This window comes from Neltuma alba, unplaced genomic scaffold, assembly GCF_004799145.2.
Source record: "Neltuma alba isolate B1F8T4 unplaced genomic scaffold, ASM479914v2 tig00010615_pilon, whole genome shotgun sequence".
In the NCBI taxonomy this organism is placed as follows: Eukaryota; Viridiplantae; Streptophyta; class Magnoliopsida; order Fabales; family Fabaceae; genus Neltuma; species Neltuma alba.
The window spans coordinates 4,163-22,883 of NW_021635472.1; the positions used below are offsets into that span (position 1 = coordinate 4,163).

At 32.1% G+C, this 18,721-nt stretch overlaps 3 protein-coding genes across 3 annotated transcripts; all 3 read left to right on the plus strand.

Moving 5' to 3' along the window:
* Positions 1-2,182: 2,182 nt before the first annotated feature.
* Positions 2,183-3,901, plus strand: LOC114757667 (pentatricopeptide repeat-containing protein At1g62670, mitochondrial-like). Its single transcript, XM_028946753.1, has one exon. The coding sequence runs from the start codon at positions 2,183-2,185 to the stop codon at positions 3,899-3,901; it is 1,719 nt and encodes a 572-aa protein (XP_028802586.1).
* A 3,668-nt stretch (positions 3,902-7,569) lies between these two features.
* Positions 7,570-9,618, plus strand: LOC114757679 (putative pentatricopeptide repeat-containing protein At1g12700, mitochondrial). Its single transcript, XM_028946760.1, has one exon. It carries the CDS (start codon positions 7,623-7,625, stop codon positions 9,327-9,329), a length of 1,707 nt encoding a protein of 568 aa, XP_028802593.1. The 5' UTR covers positions 7,570-7,622; the 3' UTR covers positions 9,330-9,618.
* A 2,697-nt stretch (positions 9,619-12,315) lies between these two features.
* Positions 12,316-14,098, plus strand: LOC114757680 (pentatricopeptide repeat-containing protein At1g63130, mitochondrial-like). Its single transcript, XM_028946761.1, has one exon. The coding sequence runs from the start codon at positions 12,369-12,371 to the stop codon at positions 14,073-14,075; it is 1,707 nt and encodes a 568-aa protein (XP_028802594.1). The 5' UTR covers positions 12,316-12,368; the 3' UTR covers positions 14,076-14,098.
* Positions 14,099-18,721: the final 4,623 nt, after the last annotated feature.

Consider the following 18,721-nt stretch of genomic DNA (forward strand, 5'->3'; position numbering starts at 1 on the left):
TATATGAATATTCATATATGAAAGATGACAAATAGAAACTGTGCAAATTGTAAAATCCGACCCAAATTAGGATTCGTTATAATACTTTAATAGGTTTTAACAACAATTAACTTATAAATAACAACATATTTTTGTGAAAAATACCTAATTTAAGATTTTTGTAATTTTCACCTTTTTGTCATTTTTCCCTTTTTATATTGATAGAATTCTCATATAAATTATTAGGATAAATGCCAGCTTTAATTTGTAAAATTTAACATTATTTTAGTTTTAGTCCATGAATTTGAAACTTATGATTTTGGTCTCTAAAATTTGAAATCAAAATGAAATCAAATTTTAAATATCAAACTAAAATGATACCAAATTTTGGGAAATAAAAATAATATTAAAACATGCAACAATGGCAATAGCAATAACATAGTAAGAGTAACAAGGACCACAACAATAACTACTATTACTAATGAAATTAAAAGAGCTTGAGGCTTTTTTCGGTAAAAAAATGATTTTGGTATTAATAAATCATGATAGAAAAATATTATTGTTATTGTGACTTGTTTACTTTTATTTTAACTTTCTTTTTATTATTTTAGTTTGTGAGCGAATATTTTGCTCAATATGTTCATTTTCAAATAAAGTATAGAAAATAATTTTATTTTAATTTGACTTCAGTCTTTAATTTGATGGTGTCATTTTTTTTATTTGAGTTTACTTTTTTTTTTACATTACTTTAAAAAATGAGTTGGAAATAAAATAAGGGTATTATTTTCGCTGTAAATGTTACGCATTTTGTCTCCTCCCTTGTCCCTTCTCTATCCAAATGGAAGAAGGATAGTATCCTATCACCTCACTTTCCTCTTCCATTCATTTTCTTCTCCTTCTAATTTTCTCTCGATTCATTAAAAAACAATTTACAAAACAAGTTCAAGAATTGACACAAAGCTAATGGAGGTAGAATCTTAAAATCACAATGAACTTTTGCATATAATACATTTTGATTTCGAAAATATATTAACCTTTTGACGTAATTGCACCCATACCACCTTTTAATTAAAATATACTTCTCATACGTAATATAATACGTAATTAATTAATTTGAAAAAAATTAAGAAAATGAGAAATTATTTAATTATATAACATCAGTTTATAAGTCAAACAAATTATTTAAAAAAATAATAAATATAATATTTTAAAATAATTTATTTAAATTATTTAATTTTTCAAATTATTTAACTGAGTTATGTATTAAGGATCATATGTAGTATTCACTACTAATTTTGATCTTGAATATGATCTTAATTGACTAATTTGAAAAAATTAAAAAAGTTACTAAATTATTTTACACTATTTATATTTATTACTTTTTTCCAAGCTAATTATCTTATTTATCAACTAATATATAATTTAATGATCTATATAAGTATTTTAAAGAAATTATGCAACATATGTTGCAATTAAGTAATTTCATAAATTTGTTAATCTCTTTAAATTAACTAACTGAGACTTATATTAAAATAATAGTATTAACTATTAAATGATGATGCACGAGTAAAATTGTTGAAGTAAATATCTCGATTGATTTTTTTTTTTTTTAAAAAAAGAAAAACCCAACAAGAGGATCGAATTTGCCCGTGAAACTGATCCATCCAAATTTCAGAAGAGGAACCGAAACTCCTTTTAGAAAGAATTAAATATAAATTTTTTTTATTAAAATTACCAAATTAATATGAAATCCTAAAAATCTCATTATAAGAGATTTTATTTGTTTAATTACTACATTGTTCTTATCTATTTTTTAAAGTATGCATTGATAACTGAAATGGTAGTTCTTAATAACTTAAAGTGTAAATATTAACAACTATCACAATTAACAACTCATACATTACATTTTTATAATATACTAGGAAAACATATTATTAATACTTATCATGATAATTGTTAATTGTTACATTATGAACAACTACTCTTTCAGTTGTAAATATATATTTTAAAAAAAATATAATTTGATAATTAAATAAATAAAATCTGAGGTTTTTGAGAATTTAGATTAATTTGATAATTTTAAAATATTTTTTTATTTAATTCTGTTATTTGGGAGCTTAGTGCAATTTTCCCAGTTCGGTTTCCCAATTCCTACTTGTCACAATCCGCATATGTCTCTCGCATTTCCCCTGAATCAGCATTGATGCGTCCCACATTGTTCATCCCATCTCATCTGCAGATGTTCTCAACTACCACTTCGACTTCGAGGTATGTCTTCGCTAAATCTCCTCACTTTATACGATTCTTTCGATCTACCTTCCTTCTTTCACACCCTTCCTTTCTCAGTCTGCGATTTTGCTTCCATTCTAATTCCCCAAACCCGATTAGCCTCCGAGATTCCGTAGCGTTGTTCAATCGCTTGCTCTCCATGAGTCCGCCGCCCTCCATTGTCGAAATTAGTAAGATTTTAGGATCACTTGCAAAGACCAAACACTGCACCACTGCTATCTCACTTTATGCCCAGGCGGAATTGAAAGGATTCAAACCATCTTTAGTTACACTGAACATTTTGATCAATTGCTACTGTCACATGTGTGACGTGACTTCTGCTTTTTCTTTACTGGGGAAGATTTTCAAGTGGGGATGTCAACCGGATACGGTAACAGTTAATACGTTGATGAAAGGACTCTGCATGAAAGATGTAGGGCAAGCCCTAGACTTTCACGATGACTTGTTGGCAAAAGGATTTTGCTTAAGCCCAGTTACTTATGGTACCTTAGTTAATGGGCTTTGCAAAACTGGACAAACAAGATGTGCTGTTAAGTTGCTCCAAATGATGGGGGGACGGAAAGTTAAAACTGTGCCCGATGTGGTTATATACAACGCAATCATTGATGGCCTTTGTAAAGAAGGGCTAGTAAGTGAGGCATCTAAGTTGTGTTCTGAAATGATCAGGCGAGGAATATCTCCTGACATTGTTACCTACACCACTTTAATCCATGGTTTCTCTAACGCCAACCAATTGCAAGAAGCCATTAGGTTGCTAAATGAAATAGTCATGAAAGACATCACTCCTCCTCCTCATATCTTTAATATACTAATTGATGCATTTTGCAAAAAAAGAAGGATCATAGAAGCTCAATCTGTATTTGCTGAGATGATGAAATGTTGTGTAAAACCTGGTGTTATTACCTTTACTTCTTTGATGAATGGTTACTGTATGAGGAATGATGTTAATGAGTCCATAGCAGTGTTCAATAAGATGATCAGAGCTGATTTGACACCTACTGTTTGGAATTACAATATATTGATCAATACACACTGTAAATTAAAAAGGATGGATGAAGCCCTAGATTTGTTTAAGGAAATGCGCTGCAAGAATTTAATGCCTGATACAGTCACTTACAACTCTCTTATTGATGGCTTGTGCGAAGCTAAGAGAATGTCACATGTGAAAGATCTTGTTTATGAGATGCGTTGTAATGGTCACGCTCCTAATATAATAACCTGCAATATCTTGTTGGATGCATTTTGCAAAACAAAACTTCTTGATGAGGCGATTGCATTATATCAGCAAATTGTCAGTCAAGGAATGAAACCTACTGTACATACATATAGTATACTAATCGATGGTTTGTGCAAAGGCGGTAGGTTGCACTTGGCACGTGAGATCTTTGAATTGCTTCTGACTGAAGGTCATCATGTAGATGTCTATACTTACAGCATTATGATGAATGGACTTTGCAAAGAAGGCCTTTTCGATGATGCATTGACATTGCTTTCAAAAATGAAAGAGAATGGCTGCCTCGCTGATCTGGTGACATTTAGAACACTTGTTGGAGCTCTTTTGATGAAAAAAGAGAATGATAAAGCAGAGTTGATTATTCATGAAATGATAGATGCAGGTCGTCTTAAACAATAATACAAGGTTAAATGCTCTATTCTTATCTTATACTTGTTAATAGTGATATTTTTCAAAAGTGGCTGCAAAATGCTTGTTTACTTTGGGTAAAAGTTAATGAATTATTCCTCATTTTACCATCTCAGTGTTTTGTTATTCTGTTCCTGAATTATGCATCATGTTGCACTTATAATTCATACAATAATCTTTGCCTGATTGCATGGCTATGCTATGCTGTTCCTGGTGCCTGCTTACGTCCACATGCTACTAATGCAACAATTAATTGTTTCTTTGAACACAACATGCTGCTTTGAAGTTTTTTTAATCCTTTTAATGAATAAATTACTGTATAATTGATCTTACTTCTAAGAATCATAAAATCAAGTCACTACGTACCACTGTTGTTTCCTATAATTGCAATTTAGAGTCGAGTGTTATAAATTTGTTACTTCCCTGAAGAAAAGACCCTTATAGCATCTAGAACAGTGAAGACCATGTTATAATATTGAGAACATGGGCAAGAAGGGTTGATAATGTATTTCTATGATTCTTGAGATGAATTTTAATTTTTATGATTTTGTTTGTCAATGATACATGTAAGGACTGCTCTTTAAAAAATATTGTGCGGATGGCTCAGTAAAAAGGAATAAAGAAACTGGATTGATCTAGCCTCATACTCTATTACTCATTATTACACTAGTGCCTATGATGTGTGCATCTTTCTTCAGGCTTGACAAATAATTGTGTCGTGACCCCTTATAGAGTTTCTCATAGTCACACTATCAGCAGCACTGTAAGCACACCATGATTTTGTTCCAAGTTGGTTGGTTGTGTTTCAGAGAAATCTCAGGTAATAGATTTTGTATTCGTTGCTTTGAATCGTGCTTGTATCTCTAAATTGATATTTTGGCGCCACTCATGATTCGACAGGGTTAGTACTTGCAATGAAGATGTTTCATGGAGATTGGTGACTGAAAAAAACTCAAGGTTAAAAACAGATGGGTTAGTTGATGCCTGTAATAACTGAAATTAAGGGGATTATCGCAGGTCTGACTTTATGCTGGGAAAAGGGCATAGGAAAAGGCCAAGTTTCTGCAGATTGGGTTAAAGAATAAGCTACTGGGGAAACTAGCTGTGATCATCTGGTAAGAGATATCATTGAAGGAGTTAGAAGAATGGTCTCATGAGATTGGGATTGTCTTTTCTGTTTTATCATCTGGGGATAGCGGTACTAATTTTTACAACTTTCATTACCGTTTACCACAAATCGTGGTTGATTAAAGCCCTTTTGATTTCCTGTGTGCTTTGTAGTTTCACTTTCACTTAATTAATATAATGGTTTTTGAAGATTATTGAAAAAAAAAAATTGTAAATGTTGAATTGTCAATTTTTGCATAACACAACTGCCTGCCTGCTTTCCCATCGAAAAAGTACGTACGTCGCAATTCATTCTATTATTCTGTCCCCACTCCCCCCCGGGGGAAAAAAGAAAACAGAGGATTTTGGTCTTTCACTTGCAGAGATTTTAGTCCCAAAGAATGTATAACTTATTAAAATATATATATATATATTTCATTGTGATATTTAACATATTTTAATATAGAGATAAGGGTATATTTGTCATTTAAATATTTATTCATTTTCTTCTCTCTTCTTTTCATTTTCTTAAATATTTAGTAAGATTTTTATATCTAATATTTAGTATATTGCTCCTTGCCCTACCCTCGCCTGCCCTGTGGTCACTCCACGCCTCGATTCCACTGAAAACATTCATCTATTGAGTATTACGTGCATATTATACGTATGTGTACATGTATGTACATATATTATGCAGTTTCAGTCTTTAAAAGGTTCATACTATACTGGGCTTTCGCTGGTTTAAAAAAAAAAAAAAGAAAGGGCTTGCTTAACAGAACTCTAATTACAAGGTAATGTACAGTGATTTTATACTTTTTATATTGACAAAATTCTCATAAAAGTTATTAGGATAAATATATTTTGAAATTTGATTTTTTTATTTCAGTTTCTAAAATTTAAAACCAGTAGTTTGACTCTTAAAATTTGACCTTATTTTGATCCGTCTAAATATTTTTGGTTCATGGAGTAGTGTTTTTGCCCTTGAAATCAAGAATAAAACAAAAATGAGATCAAACAGGAGAGGCTAAAAATAACATTAGCCCATATAATAATAATGATAATATTAAAATTATAAATTAATAATGAAATAAAAAGAGCTTGAGTTTTTGTAAAAAAAATTTTTTTTTATATTGATAAATCATGATATAAAGATATTATTCTTATTCTGACATGTCTATTTTTATTTTAACTTTCTTTTTAGGAATAAGATGTATCCATCACCTCGAAATATTTTTTTAGATACATCTAGTACCTTAAAATATTTTGTGATGCATCTAATATTTTGAGGTATTTTTTTAGGTGCGTCTAGTATTATAAAATATTTTTAGGTGCATCCTGCATTTCAAAGTATTTTTTTTAGATATATCCAGTACCCAAAAATATTTTTTAGTCCATCTAGCATCAAGGCAAAAAAAAAAATTCAGGGTGCTGGGTTCCCCTAAAAAATATTTCAGAGTGCTAGATGCATACAAAATACTTTAGGGTGTTGGATATATATGAGAAAATATTTTGGGGTGTTGGATCCACCTTAACTCTTCTTTTTATTATTTTATTCTTTGAGGAAATGTTTTTCTCAATATCTTGATTTTGCAATAAAATATATAAAATAATTTTATTTTAATTTGACTTTAGCCTTTTATTTGATGGTTTATTTCTCTTGACGTTACTTAAAAATGAGTTGAAAATAAAAATAACCGTATTATTCCCATTATAAATGTCATGTATTTTATCTCCTCTCTTTCTCTTCTCTGTCCAACCAGAAGAAGGATAATACTATCAACCAACTTTTCTCACATTTCTATTTTTCCTCATTTTATTTTTTCCCTCCTTCTGTTTTTCTCTCCAATAATTAGAAAACGATTTACAAAATAAAAGTTCAAGAATTAACACTAAGCTAATGGAGGTGGAATCTTAAAATCAGAATGAACGTTAGCGAAAACATATTAACCTTTTGACTTGATTCCACCCCACACCACCTCTAAATTAAAATATATATTAACTACTCATCCGGTTCTAAATATAAAACCCCTTTCGTAATATAATTTACATTACAAAAGGGATTTTATATTTAGGATCGGAAGAATATTAAATTAAATATCTTGACTTTTTTTTAAAAAAAATAATTTGTCACTTTTAACCCGACAAGAGGATTAAAATACAAAATGATATATAGGCTTGTTTGTTTTCTTATTTTGAAAACAAAATTTTTTGGCTATTTATTTATCGTTAACTGTTTTTAAAAAAACCTGTTTTTACAAACTAAGAAACAAAAACAATTTTTACTTTTTTTGCATTTTTTATTTTTTGTTTGAGAAAATTGGGAAACTCTTTCTTTTCCGTTGATTTATTTTCAAATGTAATTTGTTAGAACAATTATTGGAACGTATTTTTTTGTCTTCTTATTTTTAAAACTTGTTTTTAAAAGTAATTTTATAAAAAATTATTTTGGAAAAGAAAATGAAACCGATCCATTTGAAAAAGAATAATTGAAATTTGAAATTCCATTCCCTAATCCCTACTTCTAGCAATCCGCATATGTTTGTCGCATTTCCCCTTCGGTAAATCAGCAGGCGTCCAACATTTGTTCGTCCAATCTCATCTGAAGATGTTCTCAACTGCCACTTCGAGTTCGAGGTATGTCTTCGCTAAATCTCCTCGTTTTATACGATTCTTTCGACCTACCTTCCTTCTCTCACACCCTTCCTTCCTCAGTCTGCGATTTTGCTTTCATTCTAATTCCCCAAACCCGAATAGCCTCGGAGACTCCGTAGCTTCGTTCAATCGCTTGCTCTCCATGAGTCCCCCGCCCTCCATTGTCGAAATTAATAAGATTTTAGGATCACTTGCAAAGACCAAACACTGCACCACTGCTATCTTATTTTCTGCGCAGGCGGAATTGAAAGGATTCATACCATCTTTAGTTACACTGAACATTTTGATCAATTGCTACTGTCTTGTGGGTGACGTCACTTCTGCTTTCTCTTCACTGGGGAAGATCTTCAAGTGGGGATATCAACCGGATACCGTAACAGTTAGTACGTTGTTGAAAGGACTCTGCATGAAAGATGTTGGGCAAGCACTCGACTTTCACGATGACTTGTTGGCAAAGGGATTTTGCTTAAGCCCAGTTACTTATGTTACCTTAGTTAATGGGCTTTGCAAAACTGGACAAACAAGATGTGCTGTTAAGTTGCTCCAAATGATGGGGGGACGGAAAATTAAAACTTTGCCGAATGTCGTTATATACAGCGCAGTCATTGATGGCCTTTGTAAAGAAGGGCTAGTAAGTGAGGCATCTAAGTTGTGTTCTGAAATGATCAGGCGTGGAATATCTCCTGATATTGTTATCTACAACAATTTAATCTGTGGTTTCTCTAACACCAACCAATTGCAAGAAGCCATTAGGTTGCTAAATGAAATAGTCATGAAAGATATCAGTCCAACTCATCATACCTTTAATATATTTATTGATGCATTTTGCAAAAGAGGGAGGACCATAGAAGCTCAGTCTGTCGTTGCTAAGATGATAAAATGTTGTGTTAAACCTGATGTTGTTAGCTTCAATTCTTTGATGAATGGCTACTGCATGAGGAATGATGTTAACGAATCCGTAGCCGTGTTCAATAAGATGATCAGAGCTGATTTGACACCTACTGTTTGGAGTTACAATATATTGATCAATGCACACTGTAAATTAAGAAGGATGGATGAGGCCCTAGATCTGTTTAATGAAATGCGCTTCAAAAATTTGCTGCCTGATACAGTCACTTACAGCTCTCTTATTGATGGCTTGTGCAAAGCTAAGAGAATGTCGCATGTGAAAGATCTTGTTTATGAGATGCGTTGCAATGGTCACGCTCCTAATATAATAACCTGCAATATCTTGTTGGATGCATTTTGCAAAACGAAACTTCTTGATGAGGCGATTGCATTATATCAGCAAATTGTCAGTCAAGGAATGCAACCTACTGTACATACATATAGTATACTAATCCATGGTTTGTGTAAGGGAGGCAGGCTAAATATTGCGCGAGAGATCTTTGAATTCCTTTTGACCAGTGGCCATCATCTAAATGTCTACACTTACAACATCATGTTGAATGGACTTTGCAAAGAAAGCTTGTTCGGTGAGGCGTTGACATTGCTTTCAAAAATGGAAGAGAACGGCTGTCTCCCAGATACTGTGACATTTGAAACACTTATAGCAGGTCTTCTGAGGAAAAATGAGAATGACAGAGCAACGTTTTTTCTTCATAAAATGTTTGATAGAGGTCTTATGCCACGGCAAAACAAGTTCAAGGCTCTATTTTGATCGAATAATATGCTTTGTACTAATGATGATACTTGCCTGAGGTTTTTAGAGATTGCTTGCTTCTTTGTTTGAATTTTGAGCAATGGTTTTCAGATGCAATGTTAACTATAATAAATGGTATTTTTAATTATTATAGGTTATTAATAACCTCATTTTCATTGTGTTCCAAGTATGAGGTGCTGCTGTAAAGTTTTTCTTCTTATTAGTTCTGTCGTGTGCGCGCGTGTTCATTTGAGAACCATGCATTCTGTATGCAACTTCTTTCCTCTATGAATGCTAATATTGTCTCCTTTTTGGAATACATGCTCCTTTGTTTGAATATGGGCAGTGCCCACTTTTAATTGTCTGAGTTACTCGTTATCTAATTTGAAACATTGTTATAAACCACTAGGCTGGTGGACTTTCTGCCTTTCTGCTGCTATATGAATGCATTTTGTTGCCAATGGATTTAACTGCAACGATCAACTTGTACTCCTGTCATGCTAAGCTGCAATTTCTATCCTGAATTTGAAATGTTTCATGTGCTGCTCATCTATATATAATTGTTACTGAGACAATTTATTTGGGAGGAAGGCTACGAGTGGAGGGGAAGCAGTAATTTCACTAATTTGAAATACTGATCTGGAGACTGCAGCAACAGAACCATATGGGATGATATTGCAGTTTTCTCTTTGATCTGTGTGTTCTGTATTTATTTCATAATGAGTGAGTTGGCAGGATCAGCACTCGTACGTATGTTGCTTGATTGACACTGCTGCTCATTTCTGTTCCATGGACACTATGAATTTCTCCCAGGCAGACAGTGTGCTTCTAGAGTTATCAACTGATCTTTTTATATTTGTTAATTCTATTTCTAGGTTAGTGATCATGCGTATGCAGTTTTTAACTAAGTGGTGAGAGTGAGATTGAGGAAGTCTGATGTTTCAATTGACTATGATTAATTATATTTCAATTCAGAAACGAATGTTTTGGTTTCCTATTTTGCAAGGCATCACTTCACATATACCATTATAGCTCTACCGGTTAGTTTTTCTTTTCTCGTATTGGTCACTTGGCTATATATTCAACATGAACAAGGGCCTATTTGAAAAGTCTATTGAACTTTGAAAATGAGAAGTTTTGTTTTCACCAATGAGAATAAAAGTTTTCATTGTTACCCAAAAAAGGGTTTTCATTCCTCATATTTTGAGAACTGTATAGTTTTGATGTTTATTTTGTTATAATAAAAGAGGAACACTTGCCTTGTTTTATTTATTTTCAGAAGTGAAGATAATGACTGGATTATTAATCTTGTCTCAGTGGGGTATGTTGACTTTATTGTTATACTCCTCTTGTTCTATATGTAAAATTTGTTTTGTTGTGTAAATTAGACTGCAAAACGGGTTTTATATTTATATCTTGAGGAGTATTAATTTTTACATGTTAATTTTGATTGCGTGAAATACTGTGGGCATTGATTTTTCTGAAAGTGCTTGTGTTGATCAGTCGTGTTGTTAGAAATTTGCGAGTTCTAAATCTCGCTGATCACCAAATATCAGCATTCTCCAAACCTGCTTGGTTATTGTGTTATGCCGGAGAAGTGATGCAGAGTCTTGAAGTGGGAGAATTATTTGGTTTGGCCCATGCAGTTTTTGATTCGCTTGTTACTCAATTTTTAAATTTTGATTCAATTGAAACTTAGTCTGTAAGTTTTAATTTATTACAACTTAGTTCCTATAGTTTTATAATGTTTTAAAACTTTGGTTTTTAAGTTTCATGAAATACATAAGATTATTCTTTATAATATAAAAGGCTAACATTTTAAATGGTTAAAAATATAATGATTGAGTCAAGTCAAAGTTCAGTTATAGAATTAAAATGTGAAAGTCATTTTACTGTCGGTGCTAAATGTGAATACTTTTTTAATGGGGATTTGAAAATTGATTTGTTACAGTACAAAGGATTAGTTCCTTTTGTTAAACTCAATTTCTATTGGTACTCTTCAAAATTTCATATTATGAAGACATGCAAATTTGTAATATGCCCTACATAGGGATGCATTCCCAGGGAAAAAAGGCTGTAAAGGGAATATGCCCAGAAAGCACAAAGGTGCATCCAGAAAATACATCTAACATATTTTCACAGGCGTTGAGTTTTATGTCGGCTATCTTATAGCATTGTGGGGTTTAATATATATTAATAATGACACAAATAATCAAATAAGTTATGTTTTTAATTCATACATGACGAAATAATATCGTCATGTGTATAACTTCACAAGATTAGCAGAACTGCATGACACAGGCATTCATGGAATCTTCATAACTAAATACTCCTCCGGTTCTTAATCTAAGAATTAATTATTGAATTGATCATGATCATAAATATAGGGCATATTTTTTAATTTATTAATTTTTTTAAAATTATTTTTATTGATACTCCATCAACCATAATTAAATAAGAAAGGGAGGAGGAAGGAGGGAGGATATTAAATTATGATGTAAAAGTATTGGAGTAAATATCTTGACTTTTTTTTCCCCCTCAAAATCATTTGTCACTTTTAAACCGACAAGAGGATTAAAATACAAAATGATATATGGGCTTGTTTGTTTTCTTATTTTGAAAACAAAATTTTTTTGGCTATTTATTTATCGTTAAGTGTTTTTAAAAAAAAAACAAAAACCTGTTTTTAAAAACTAAGAAACAACAACAATTTTTATTTTTTGTTTGAGAAAATTGGGAAACTCTTTCTTTTCCGTTGATTTATTTTCAAATGTAATTTGTTAGAACAATTATTGGAACGTATTTTTTTGTCTTCTTATTTTTAAAACTTGTTTTTAAAAGTAATTTTATAAAAAATTATTTTGGAAAAGAAACAAAAAAAACAGAACCAAAGGCTGGGATGGGCGCCTATGCAACTGATCCATTTGAAAAAGAATAATTGAAATTTGAAATTCCCTTCCCTAATCCCTACTTCTAGCAATCCGCATATGTTTCTCGCATTTCCCCTTCGGTAAATCAGCAGGCGTCCAACATTTGTTCGTCCAATCTCATCTGAAGATGTTCTCAACTGCCACTTCGAGTTCGAGGTATGTCTTCGCTAAATCTCCTCGTTTTATACGATTCTTTCGACCTACCTTCCTTCTCTCACACCCTTCCTTCCTCAGTCTGCGATTTTGCTTTCATTCTAATTCCCCAAACCCGAATAGCCTCGGAGACTCCGTAGCTTCGTTCAATCGCTTGCTCTCCATGAGTCCCCCGCCCTCCATTGTCGAAATTAATAAGATTTTAGGATCACTTGCAAAGACCAAACACTGCACCACTGCTATCTCACTTTATGCCCAGGCGGAATTGAAAGGATTCAAACCATCTTTAGTTACACTGAGCATTTTGATCAATTGCTACTGTCTTGTGGGTGACATCACTTCTGCTTTCTCTTCACTGGGGAAGATCTTCAAGTGGGGATATCAACCGGATACGGTAACAGTTAATACGTTGATGAAAGGACTCTGCATAAAAGATGTAGGGCAAGCCCTAGACTTTCACGATGACTTGCTGGCAAAACGATTTTGCTTAAGCCCAGTTACTTATGGTACCTTAGTTAATGGGCTTTGCAAAACTGGACAAACAAGATGTGCTGTTAAGTTGCTCCAAATGATGGGGGGACGGAAAATTAAAACTGTGCCCCATATGGTTATATACAACGCAATCATTGATGGCCTTTGTAAAGAAGGGCTAGTAAGTGAGGCATCTAAGTTGTGTTCTGAAATGATCAGGCGAGGAATATCTCCGGATATTGTTACCTACAACACTTTAATCTGTGGTTTCTCTAACACCAACCAATTGCAAGAAGCCATTAGGTTGCTAAATGAAATAGTCATGAAAGATATCACTCCTAATCATCATACCTTTAATATATTTATTGATGCATTTTGCAAAAGAGGGAGGACCATAGAAGCTCAGTCTGTCGTTGCTAAGATGATAAAATGTTGTGTTAAACCTGATGTTGTTAGCTTCAATTCTTTGATGAATGGCTACTGCATGAGGAATGATGTTAACGAGTCCGTAGCAGTGTTCAATAAGATGATCAGAGCTGATTTGACGCCTACTGTTTGCAGTTACAATATATTGATCAATGCACACTGTAAACTAAGAAGGATGGATGACGCCCTAGATTTGTTTAATGAAATGCGCTGCAAAAATTTGCTGCCTGATACAGTCACTTACAGCTCTCTTATTGATGGCTTGTGCAAAGCTAAGAGAATGTCACATTTGAAAGATCTTGTTTATGAGATGCGTTGCAATGGTCACGCTCCTGATATAATAACCTGCAATATCTTGTTGGATGCATTTTGCAAAACGAAACTTCTTGACGAGGCAATTATATTGTATAAACAAATTGTCAGGCAAGGAATGCAACCTACTGTACATACATATAGTATACTAATCGATGGTTTGTGTAAGGGAGGCAGGCTAAACATTGCGCGAGAGATCTTTGAATTCCTTTTGACCAATGGCCATCATCTAAATGTCTACACTTACAACATTATGTTGAATGGACTTTGCAAAGAAAGCTTGTTCTGTGAGGCGTTGACATTGGTTTCAAAAATGGAAGAGAACGGCTGTCTCCCAGATACTGTGACATTTGAAACACTTATAGCAGGTCTTCTGAGGAAAAATGAGAATGACAGAGCAACGTTTTTTCTTCATAAAATGTTTGATAGAGGTCTTCTGCCACGGCAAAACAAGTTTAAGGCTCTATTTTGATCGAATAATATGCTTTGTACTAATGATGATACTTGCCTGAAGTTTTTAGAGATTGCTTGCTTCTTTGTTTGAATTTTGAGCAATGGTTTTAAGATGCATTGTCAACTATAATAAATGGTATTTTTAATTATTATAGGTTATTAATAACTTCATTGTCATTTTGTTCCGAGTATGAGGTGCTGTTATAAAGTTTTTCTTCTTATTAGATCTGTCGTGTGCCCACGTGTTCATTTGAGAACCATGCATTCTGTATGCAACTTTTTTCCTCTATGGATGCTAATATTGTCTCCTTTTGGGAATACATGCTCCTTTGTTTGAATATGGGCAGTGGCCACTTTTAATTGTCTGCGTTACTCATTGGTTACTCATTTAATTGTTATCTAATTCGAAACATTGTTATAAACGACTAGGCTAGTGGATTTTCTGCCTTTCTGCTGCTATATGAATGCATTTTGTTGCCAATAGATTTAACTGCAATGATCAACTAGTACTCCTGTCATGCTAAGCTGCAATTTCTATCCTGAATTTGAAATGTTTTATGTGCTGCTCATCTATATATAATTGTTACTGAAACAATTTATTTGGGAGGAAGGCTATGAGTGGAGGGGAAGCAGTAATTTCACTAATTTGAAATACTGATCTGGAGACTGCAGCAACAGAACCATATGGGATGATATTGCAGTTTTCTCTTTGATCTGTGTGTTCTGTATTTATTTCATAATGAGTGAGTTTGCAGGATCAGCACTCGTACGTATGTTGCTTGATTGACACTGCTGATCATTTCTGTTCCATGGACACTATGAATTTCTCCCAGGCAGACACAGTGCTTCTAGCGTTATCAACTGATCTTTTTATATTTGTTAATTCTATTTCTAGGTTAGTGATCATGCGTATGCAATTTTTAACTAAATGGTGAGAGTGAGATTGCGGAAGTCTGATGTTTCAATTTACTATGATTAATTATATTTCAATTCAGAAACGAATGTTTTGGTTTCCTATTTTGCAAGGCATCACTTCACATATACCATTATAGCTCTACCGGTTAGTTTTTCTTTTCTTGTATTGGTCACTTGGCTATATATTCTACATGAATAAGGGCCTATTTGAAAATTCTATTGAGCTTTGAAAATGAGAAGTTTTGTTTTCGCCAATGAGAATAAAAGTTTTCATTGTTACCCAAACAAGGGTTTTCATTCCTCATATTTTGAGAACTGTATAGTTTTGATGTTTGTTTTGTTATAATAAAAGAGGTACACTTGCCTCGTTTTATTTATTTTCAGAAGTGAAGATAATGACTGGATTATTAATCTTGTCTCAGTGGGGTATGTTGACTTTATTGTTATACTCCTCTTGTCCTAAACGTAAAATTTGTTTTGTTGTGTAAATTAGACTGCAAAACGGGTTTTATATTTATGTCCTGAGAAGTATTAATTTTTACATGTTAATTTTGATTGCGTAAAATACTGTGGGGCATTGATTTTTCTGAAAGTGCTTGTGTTGATCAGTCGTGTTGTTAGAAATTTGCGAGTTCTAAATCTCGCTGATCACCAAATATCAGCATTCTCCAAACCTGCTTGGTTATTGTGTTATGCCGGAGAAGTGATGCAGAGTCTTGAAGTGGGAGAATTATTTGGTTTGGCCCATGCAGTTTTTGATTCGCTTGTTACTCAATTTTTAAATTTTGATTCAATTGAAACTTAGTCTGTAAGTTTTAATTTATTACAACTTAGTTCCTATAGTTTTATAATGTTTTAAAACTTTGGTTTTTAAGTTTCATGAAATACATAAGATTATTCTTTATAATATAAAAGGCTAACATTTTAAATGGTTAAAAATATAATGATTGAGTCAAGTCAAAGTTCAGTTATAGAATTAAAATGTGAAAGTCATTTTACTGTCGGTGCTAAATGTGAATACTTTTTTAATGGGGATTTGAAAATTGATTTGTTACAGTACAAAGGATTAGTTCCTTTTGTTAAACTCAATTTCTATTGGTACTCTTCAAAATTTCATATTATGAAGACATGCAAATTTGTAATATGCCCTATATAGGGATGCATTCCCAGGGAAAAAAGGCTGTAAAGGGAATATGCCCAGAAAGCACAAAGGTGCATCCAGAAAATACATCTAACATATTTTCACAGGCGTTGAGTTTTATGTCGGCTATCTTATAGCATTGTGGGGTTTAATATATATTAATAATGACACAAATAATCAAATAAGTTATGTTTTTAATTCATACATGACGAAATAATATCGTCATGTGTATAACTTCACAAGATTAGCAGAACTGCATGACACAGGCATTCATGGAATCTCCATAACTAAATACTCCTTCGGTTCTTAATCTAAGAATTAATTATTGAATTGATCATGATCATAAATATAGGGCCTATTTTTTAATTTATTAATTTTTTTAAAATTATTTTTATTGATACTCCATCAACTATAATTAAATAAGAAAGGGAGGAGGAAGGAGGGAGGATATTAAGGAGTAATTGGAATTAAAATCGAATTGTGAGAACTTATATTGTTAAGAGCTATAAGATTTTTATAAGTCATGCTGGTTAACCTAATTGTAGGTTTTTCTCCCAATATGTTATAAAGAGTAACCCTCCATTTAGATAAGAAGAAAAGTTGGGAGGAAAAAATTATTATCACTCCTCCTATTTGGATAGACGAGAGAAAATAGAAAAAAAAGAGAGTAAAGATACGAATAACTCAAATTCCCTTACTTTTATGTCAAAATATCATGATTAAAATTAAATTAAATATCATAATTAAAAAATTAACATCATCAGGTCATTTAAAATCAAATTATTTGATAAAGATATATCATCATGTTATTATCTTTTAATATCAAGTAATTTTGTAAAAAAATTGTTTTTCTTCTAGAAGAAAAATAACATTTGTCTAATGCTTTAAAAAAAAACTCAAACAATATCTCTGTGTTTTTCCTTTCAGTTTGTTGTAGAAAGATTTTTGCAATTTTAATTATTTTACTGTTCAATCAAACAAACATAGGAGAAAGACATGAAAATAATAAATAAAGTGAAAAATAAAAAAAATAGAAAGGTATTATTTTGCTGAAAAACAGATGCAATGATAGAAAGAAAAGATGTGTTTTCTTCTCATTTTCTCTCCATATATGGAAAGAAAAGTTGAAAGAAAAACAGGATGGAACCTACCTTTTTTTTTCCCAACTTTTTTTCCTCTCACTTTTCATCCCTCATCCAAACAAGAAGAAACCCACTTCTCTTCCTATTTTCCTTTCTAGTTTTTCTTTCTCTCTAATTTTCTCTCCAAACCCACTTCTCTTCCTATTTTCCTTTCTAGTTTTTCTTTCTCTCTAATTTTCTCTCCATCCAAACATAGCACACTATTATCAAATCATTATGTGATGGGAACTATTTATCAAAATGCTGATCAGTGATTGTAAAAATGTGTTTAAATTTACAAACAAATTGTTCAACTTAAGAACAACTTGCTTCTTAACTAATCTAACATTTACTTCTTTTTAAATAGAAAACTAAAAGCGTTCAAATACTGAACGATTTTAGTTGCTGATATGACATTTACTTGCTTCTTTTTAGCTTTCCTTCATACTTTCTTCTTCTCGCCTCCAAGAAAACCTTTTATTCTCTATGGGAAATTCCTGTGAGAAACACAGTTCATGCGTCTTCCTCTTCCTTTTTTTTTGGGTCAATTTTTGCTACTAATTTAAAGTTTCTCTATGTATAGTCATTCTCTTTTGGTCCCTAATAATTTGCAAATTAGTAGTATATACCATTATTTTTTAAAAAGAAAACTCTTGCCATAAAAAATATACAAAAAAAAGACATGTACCCTATGTTTGGTATAGGAGATTTGGAAGGAAAGGAAGTTTAATTTAAAAAAATTGGAGAAATAAAGTTGTAAAATTTTGATAAAAAAATATGTAAGATAAAAAAGCAAGAAAAATTGATTAACAGCTTTTAAACTCCACATTTTCAGTTTTTTGAATCGAAGTCATTAAAATTTTTTCTGCCATCCTTTTCCCTCTATTTTTCTCACACCAAACGAGTCATTATAGATGGCCATCCTCTTTTAGCTTCCCCATAATTAATTTGCAACCAAATAAAAAGAAAAGAAAAAGAGAAAATTTTCACAATGATTTGACTAAATTCTTTGACATATACTACTAATTTAGGCGTGCATTTGTTTGTAAATATATACATGGATCTATGGCCTAGATAACCCAAATGAGATCAATACAAATCATTAAAAAAATATCAACCAACCGGCCACGTTCAACTTTCCTCATAATCGAAGGTAGAATATTTAAAAAGGGAAGGGAAAAAAATTAATTATGTGGACCAAAACAATATACTTCATGCGAAATCAGAAAACCAAGAAGTAAAAACATCAAAACCCATTAGAAAAGTAGAAAGAAGCCTTCACCTGGGCAATCATTCGAGCTTTTTCCTTTTTTTTTCTTTTTGGTTGCAAATTAATTATGGTGAGTCTATTTTTTTTAAAATATTTTTATGGTAATACTCATGGTCCCAATTTGCAAATTATTGGGGTCCAAAAGAAGACGGCCCTACGTAGGTAAATTTTAAATTAATATGAAATATTAACAAAAATGTGAGAAGAAGACATATAGA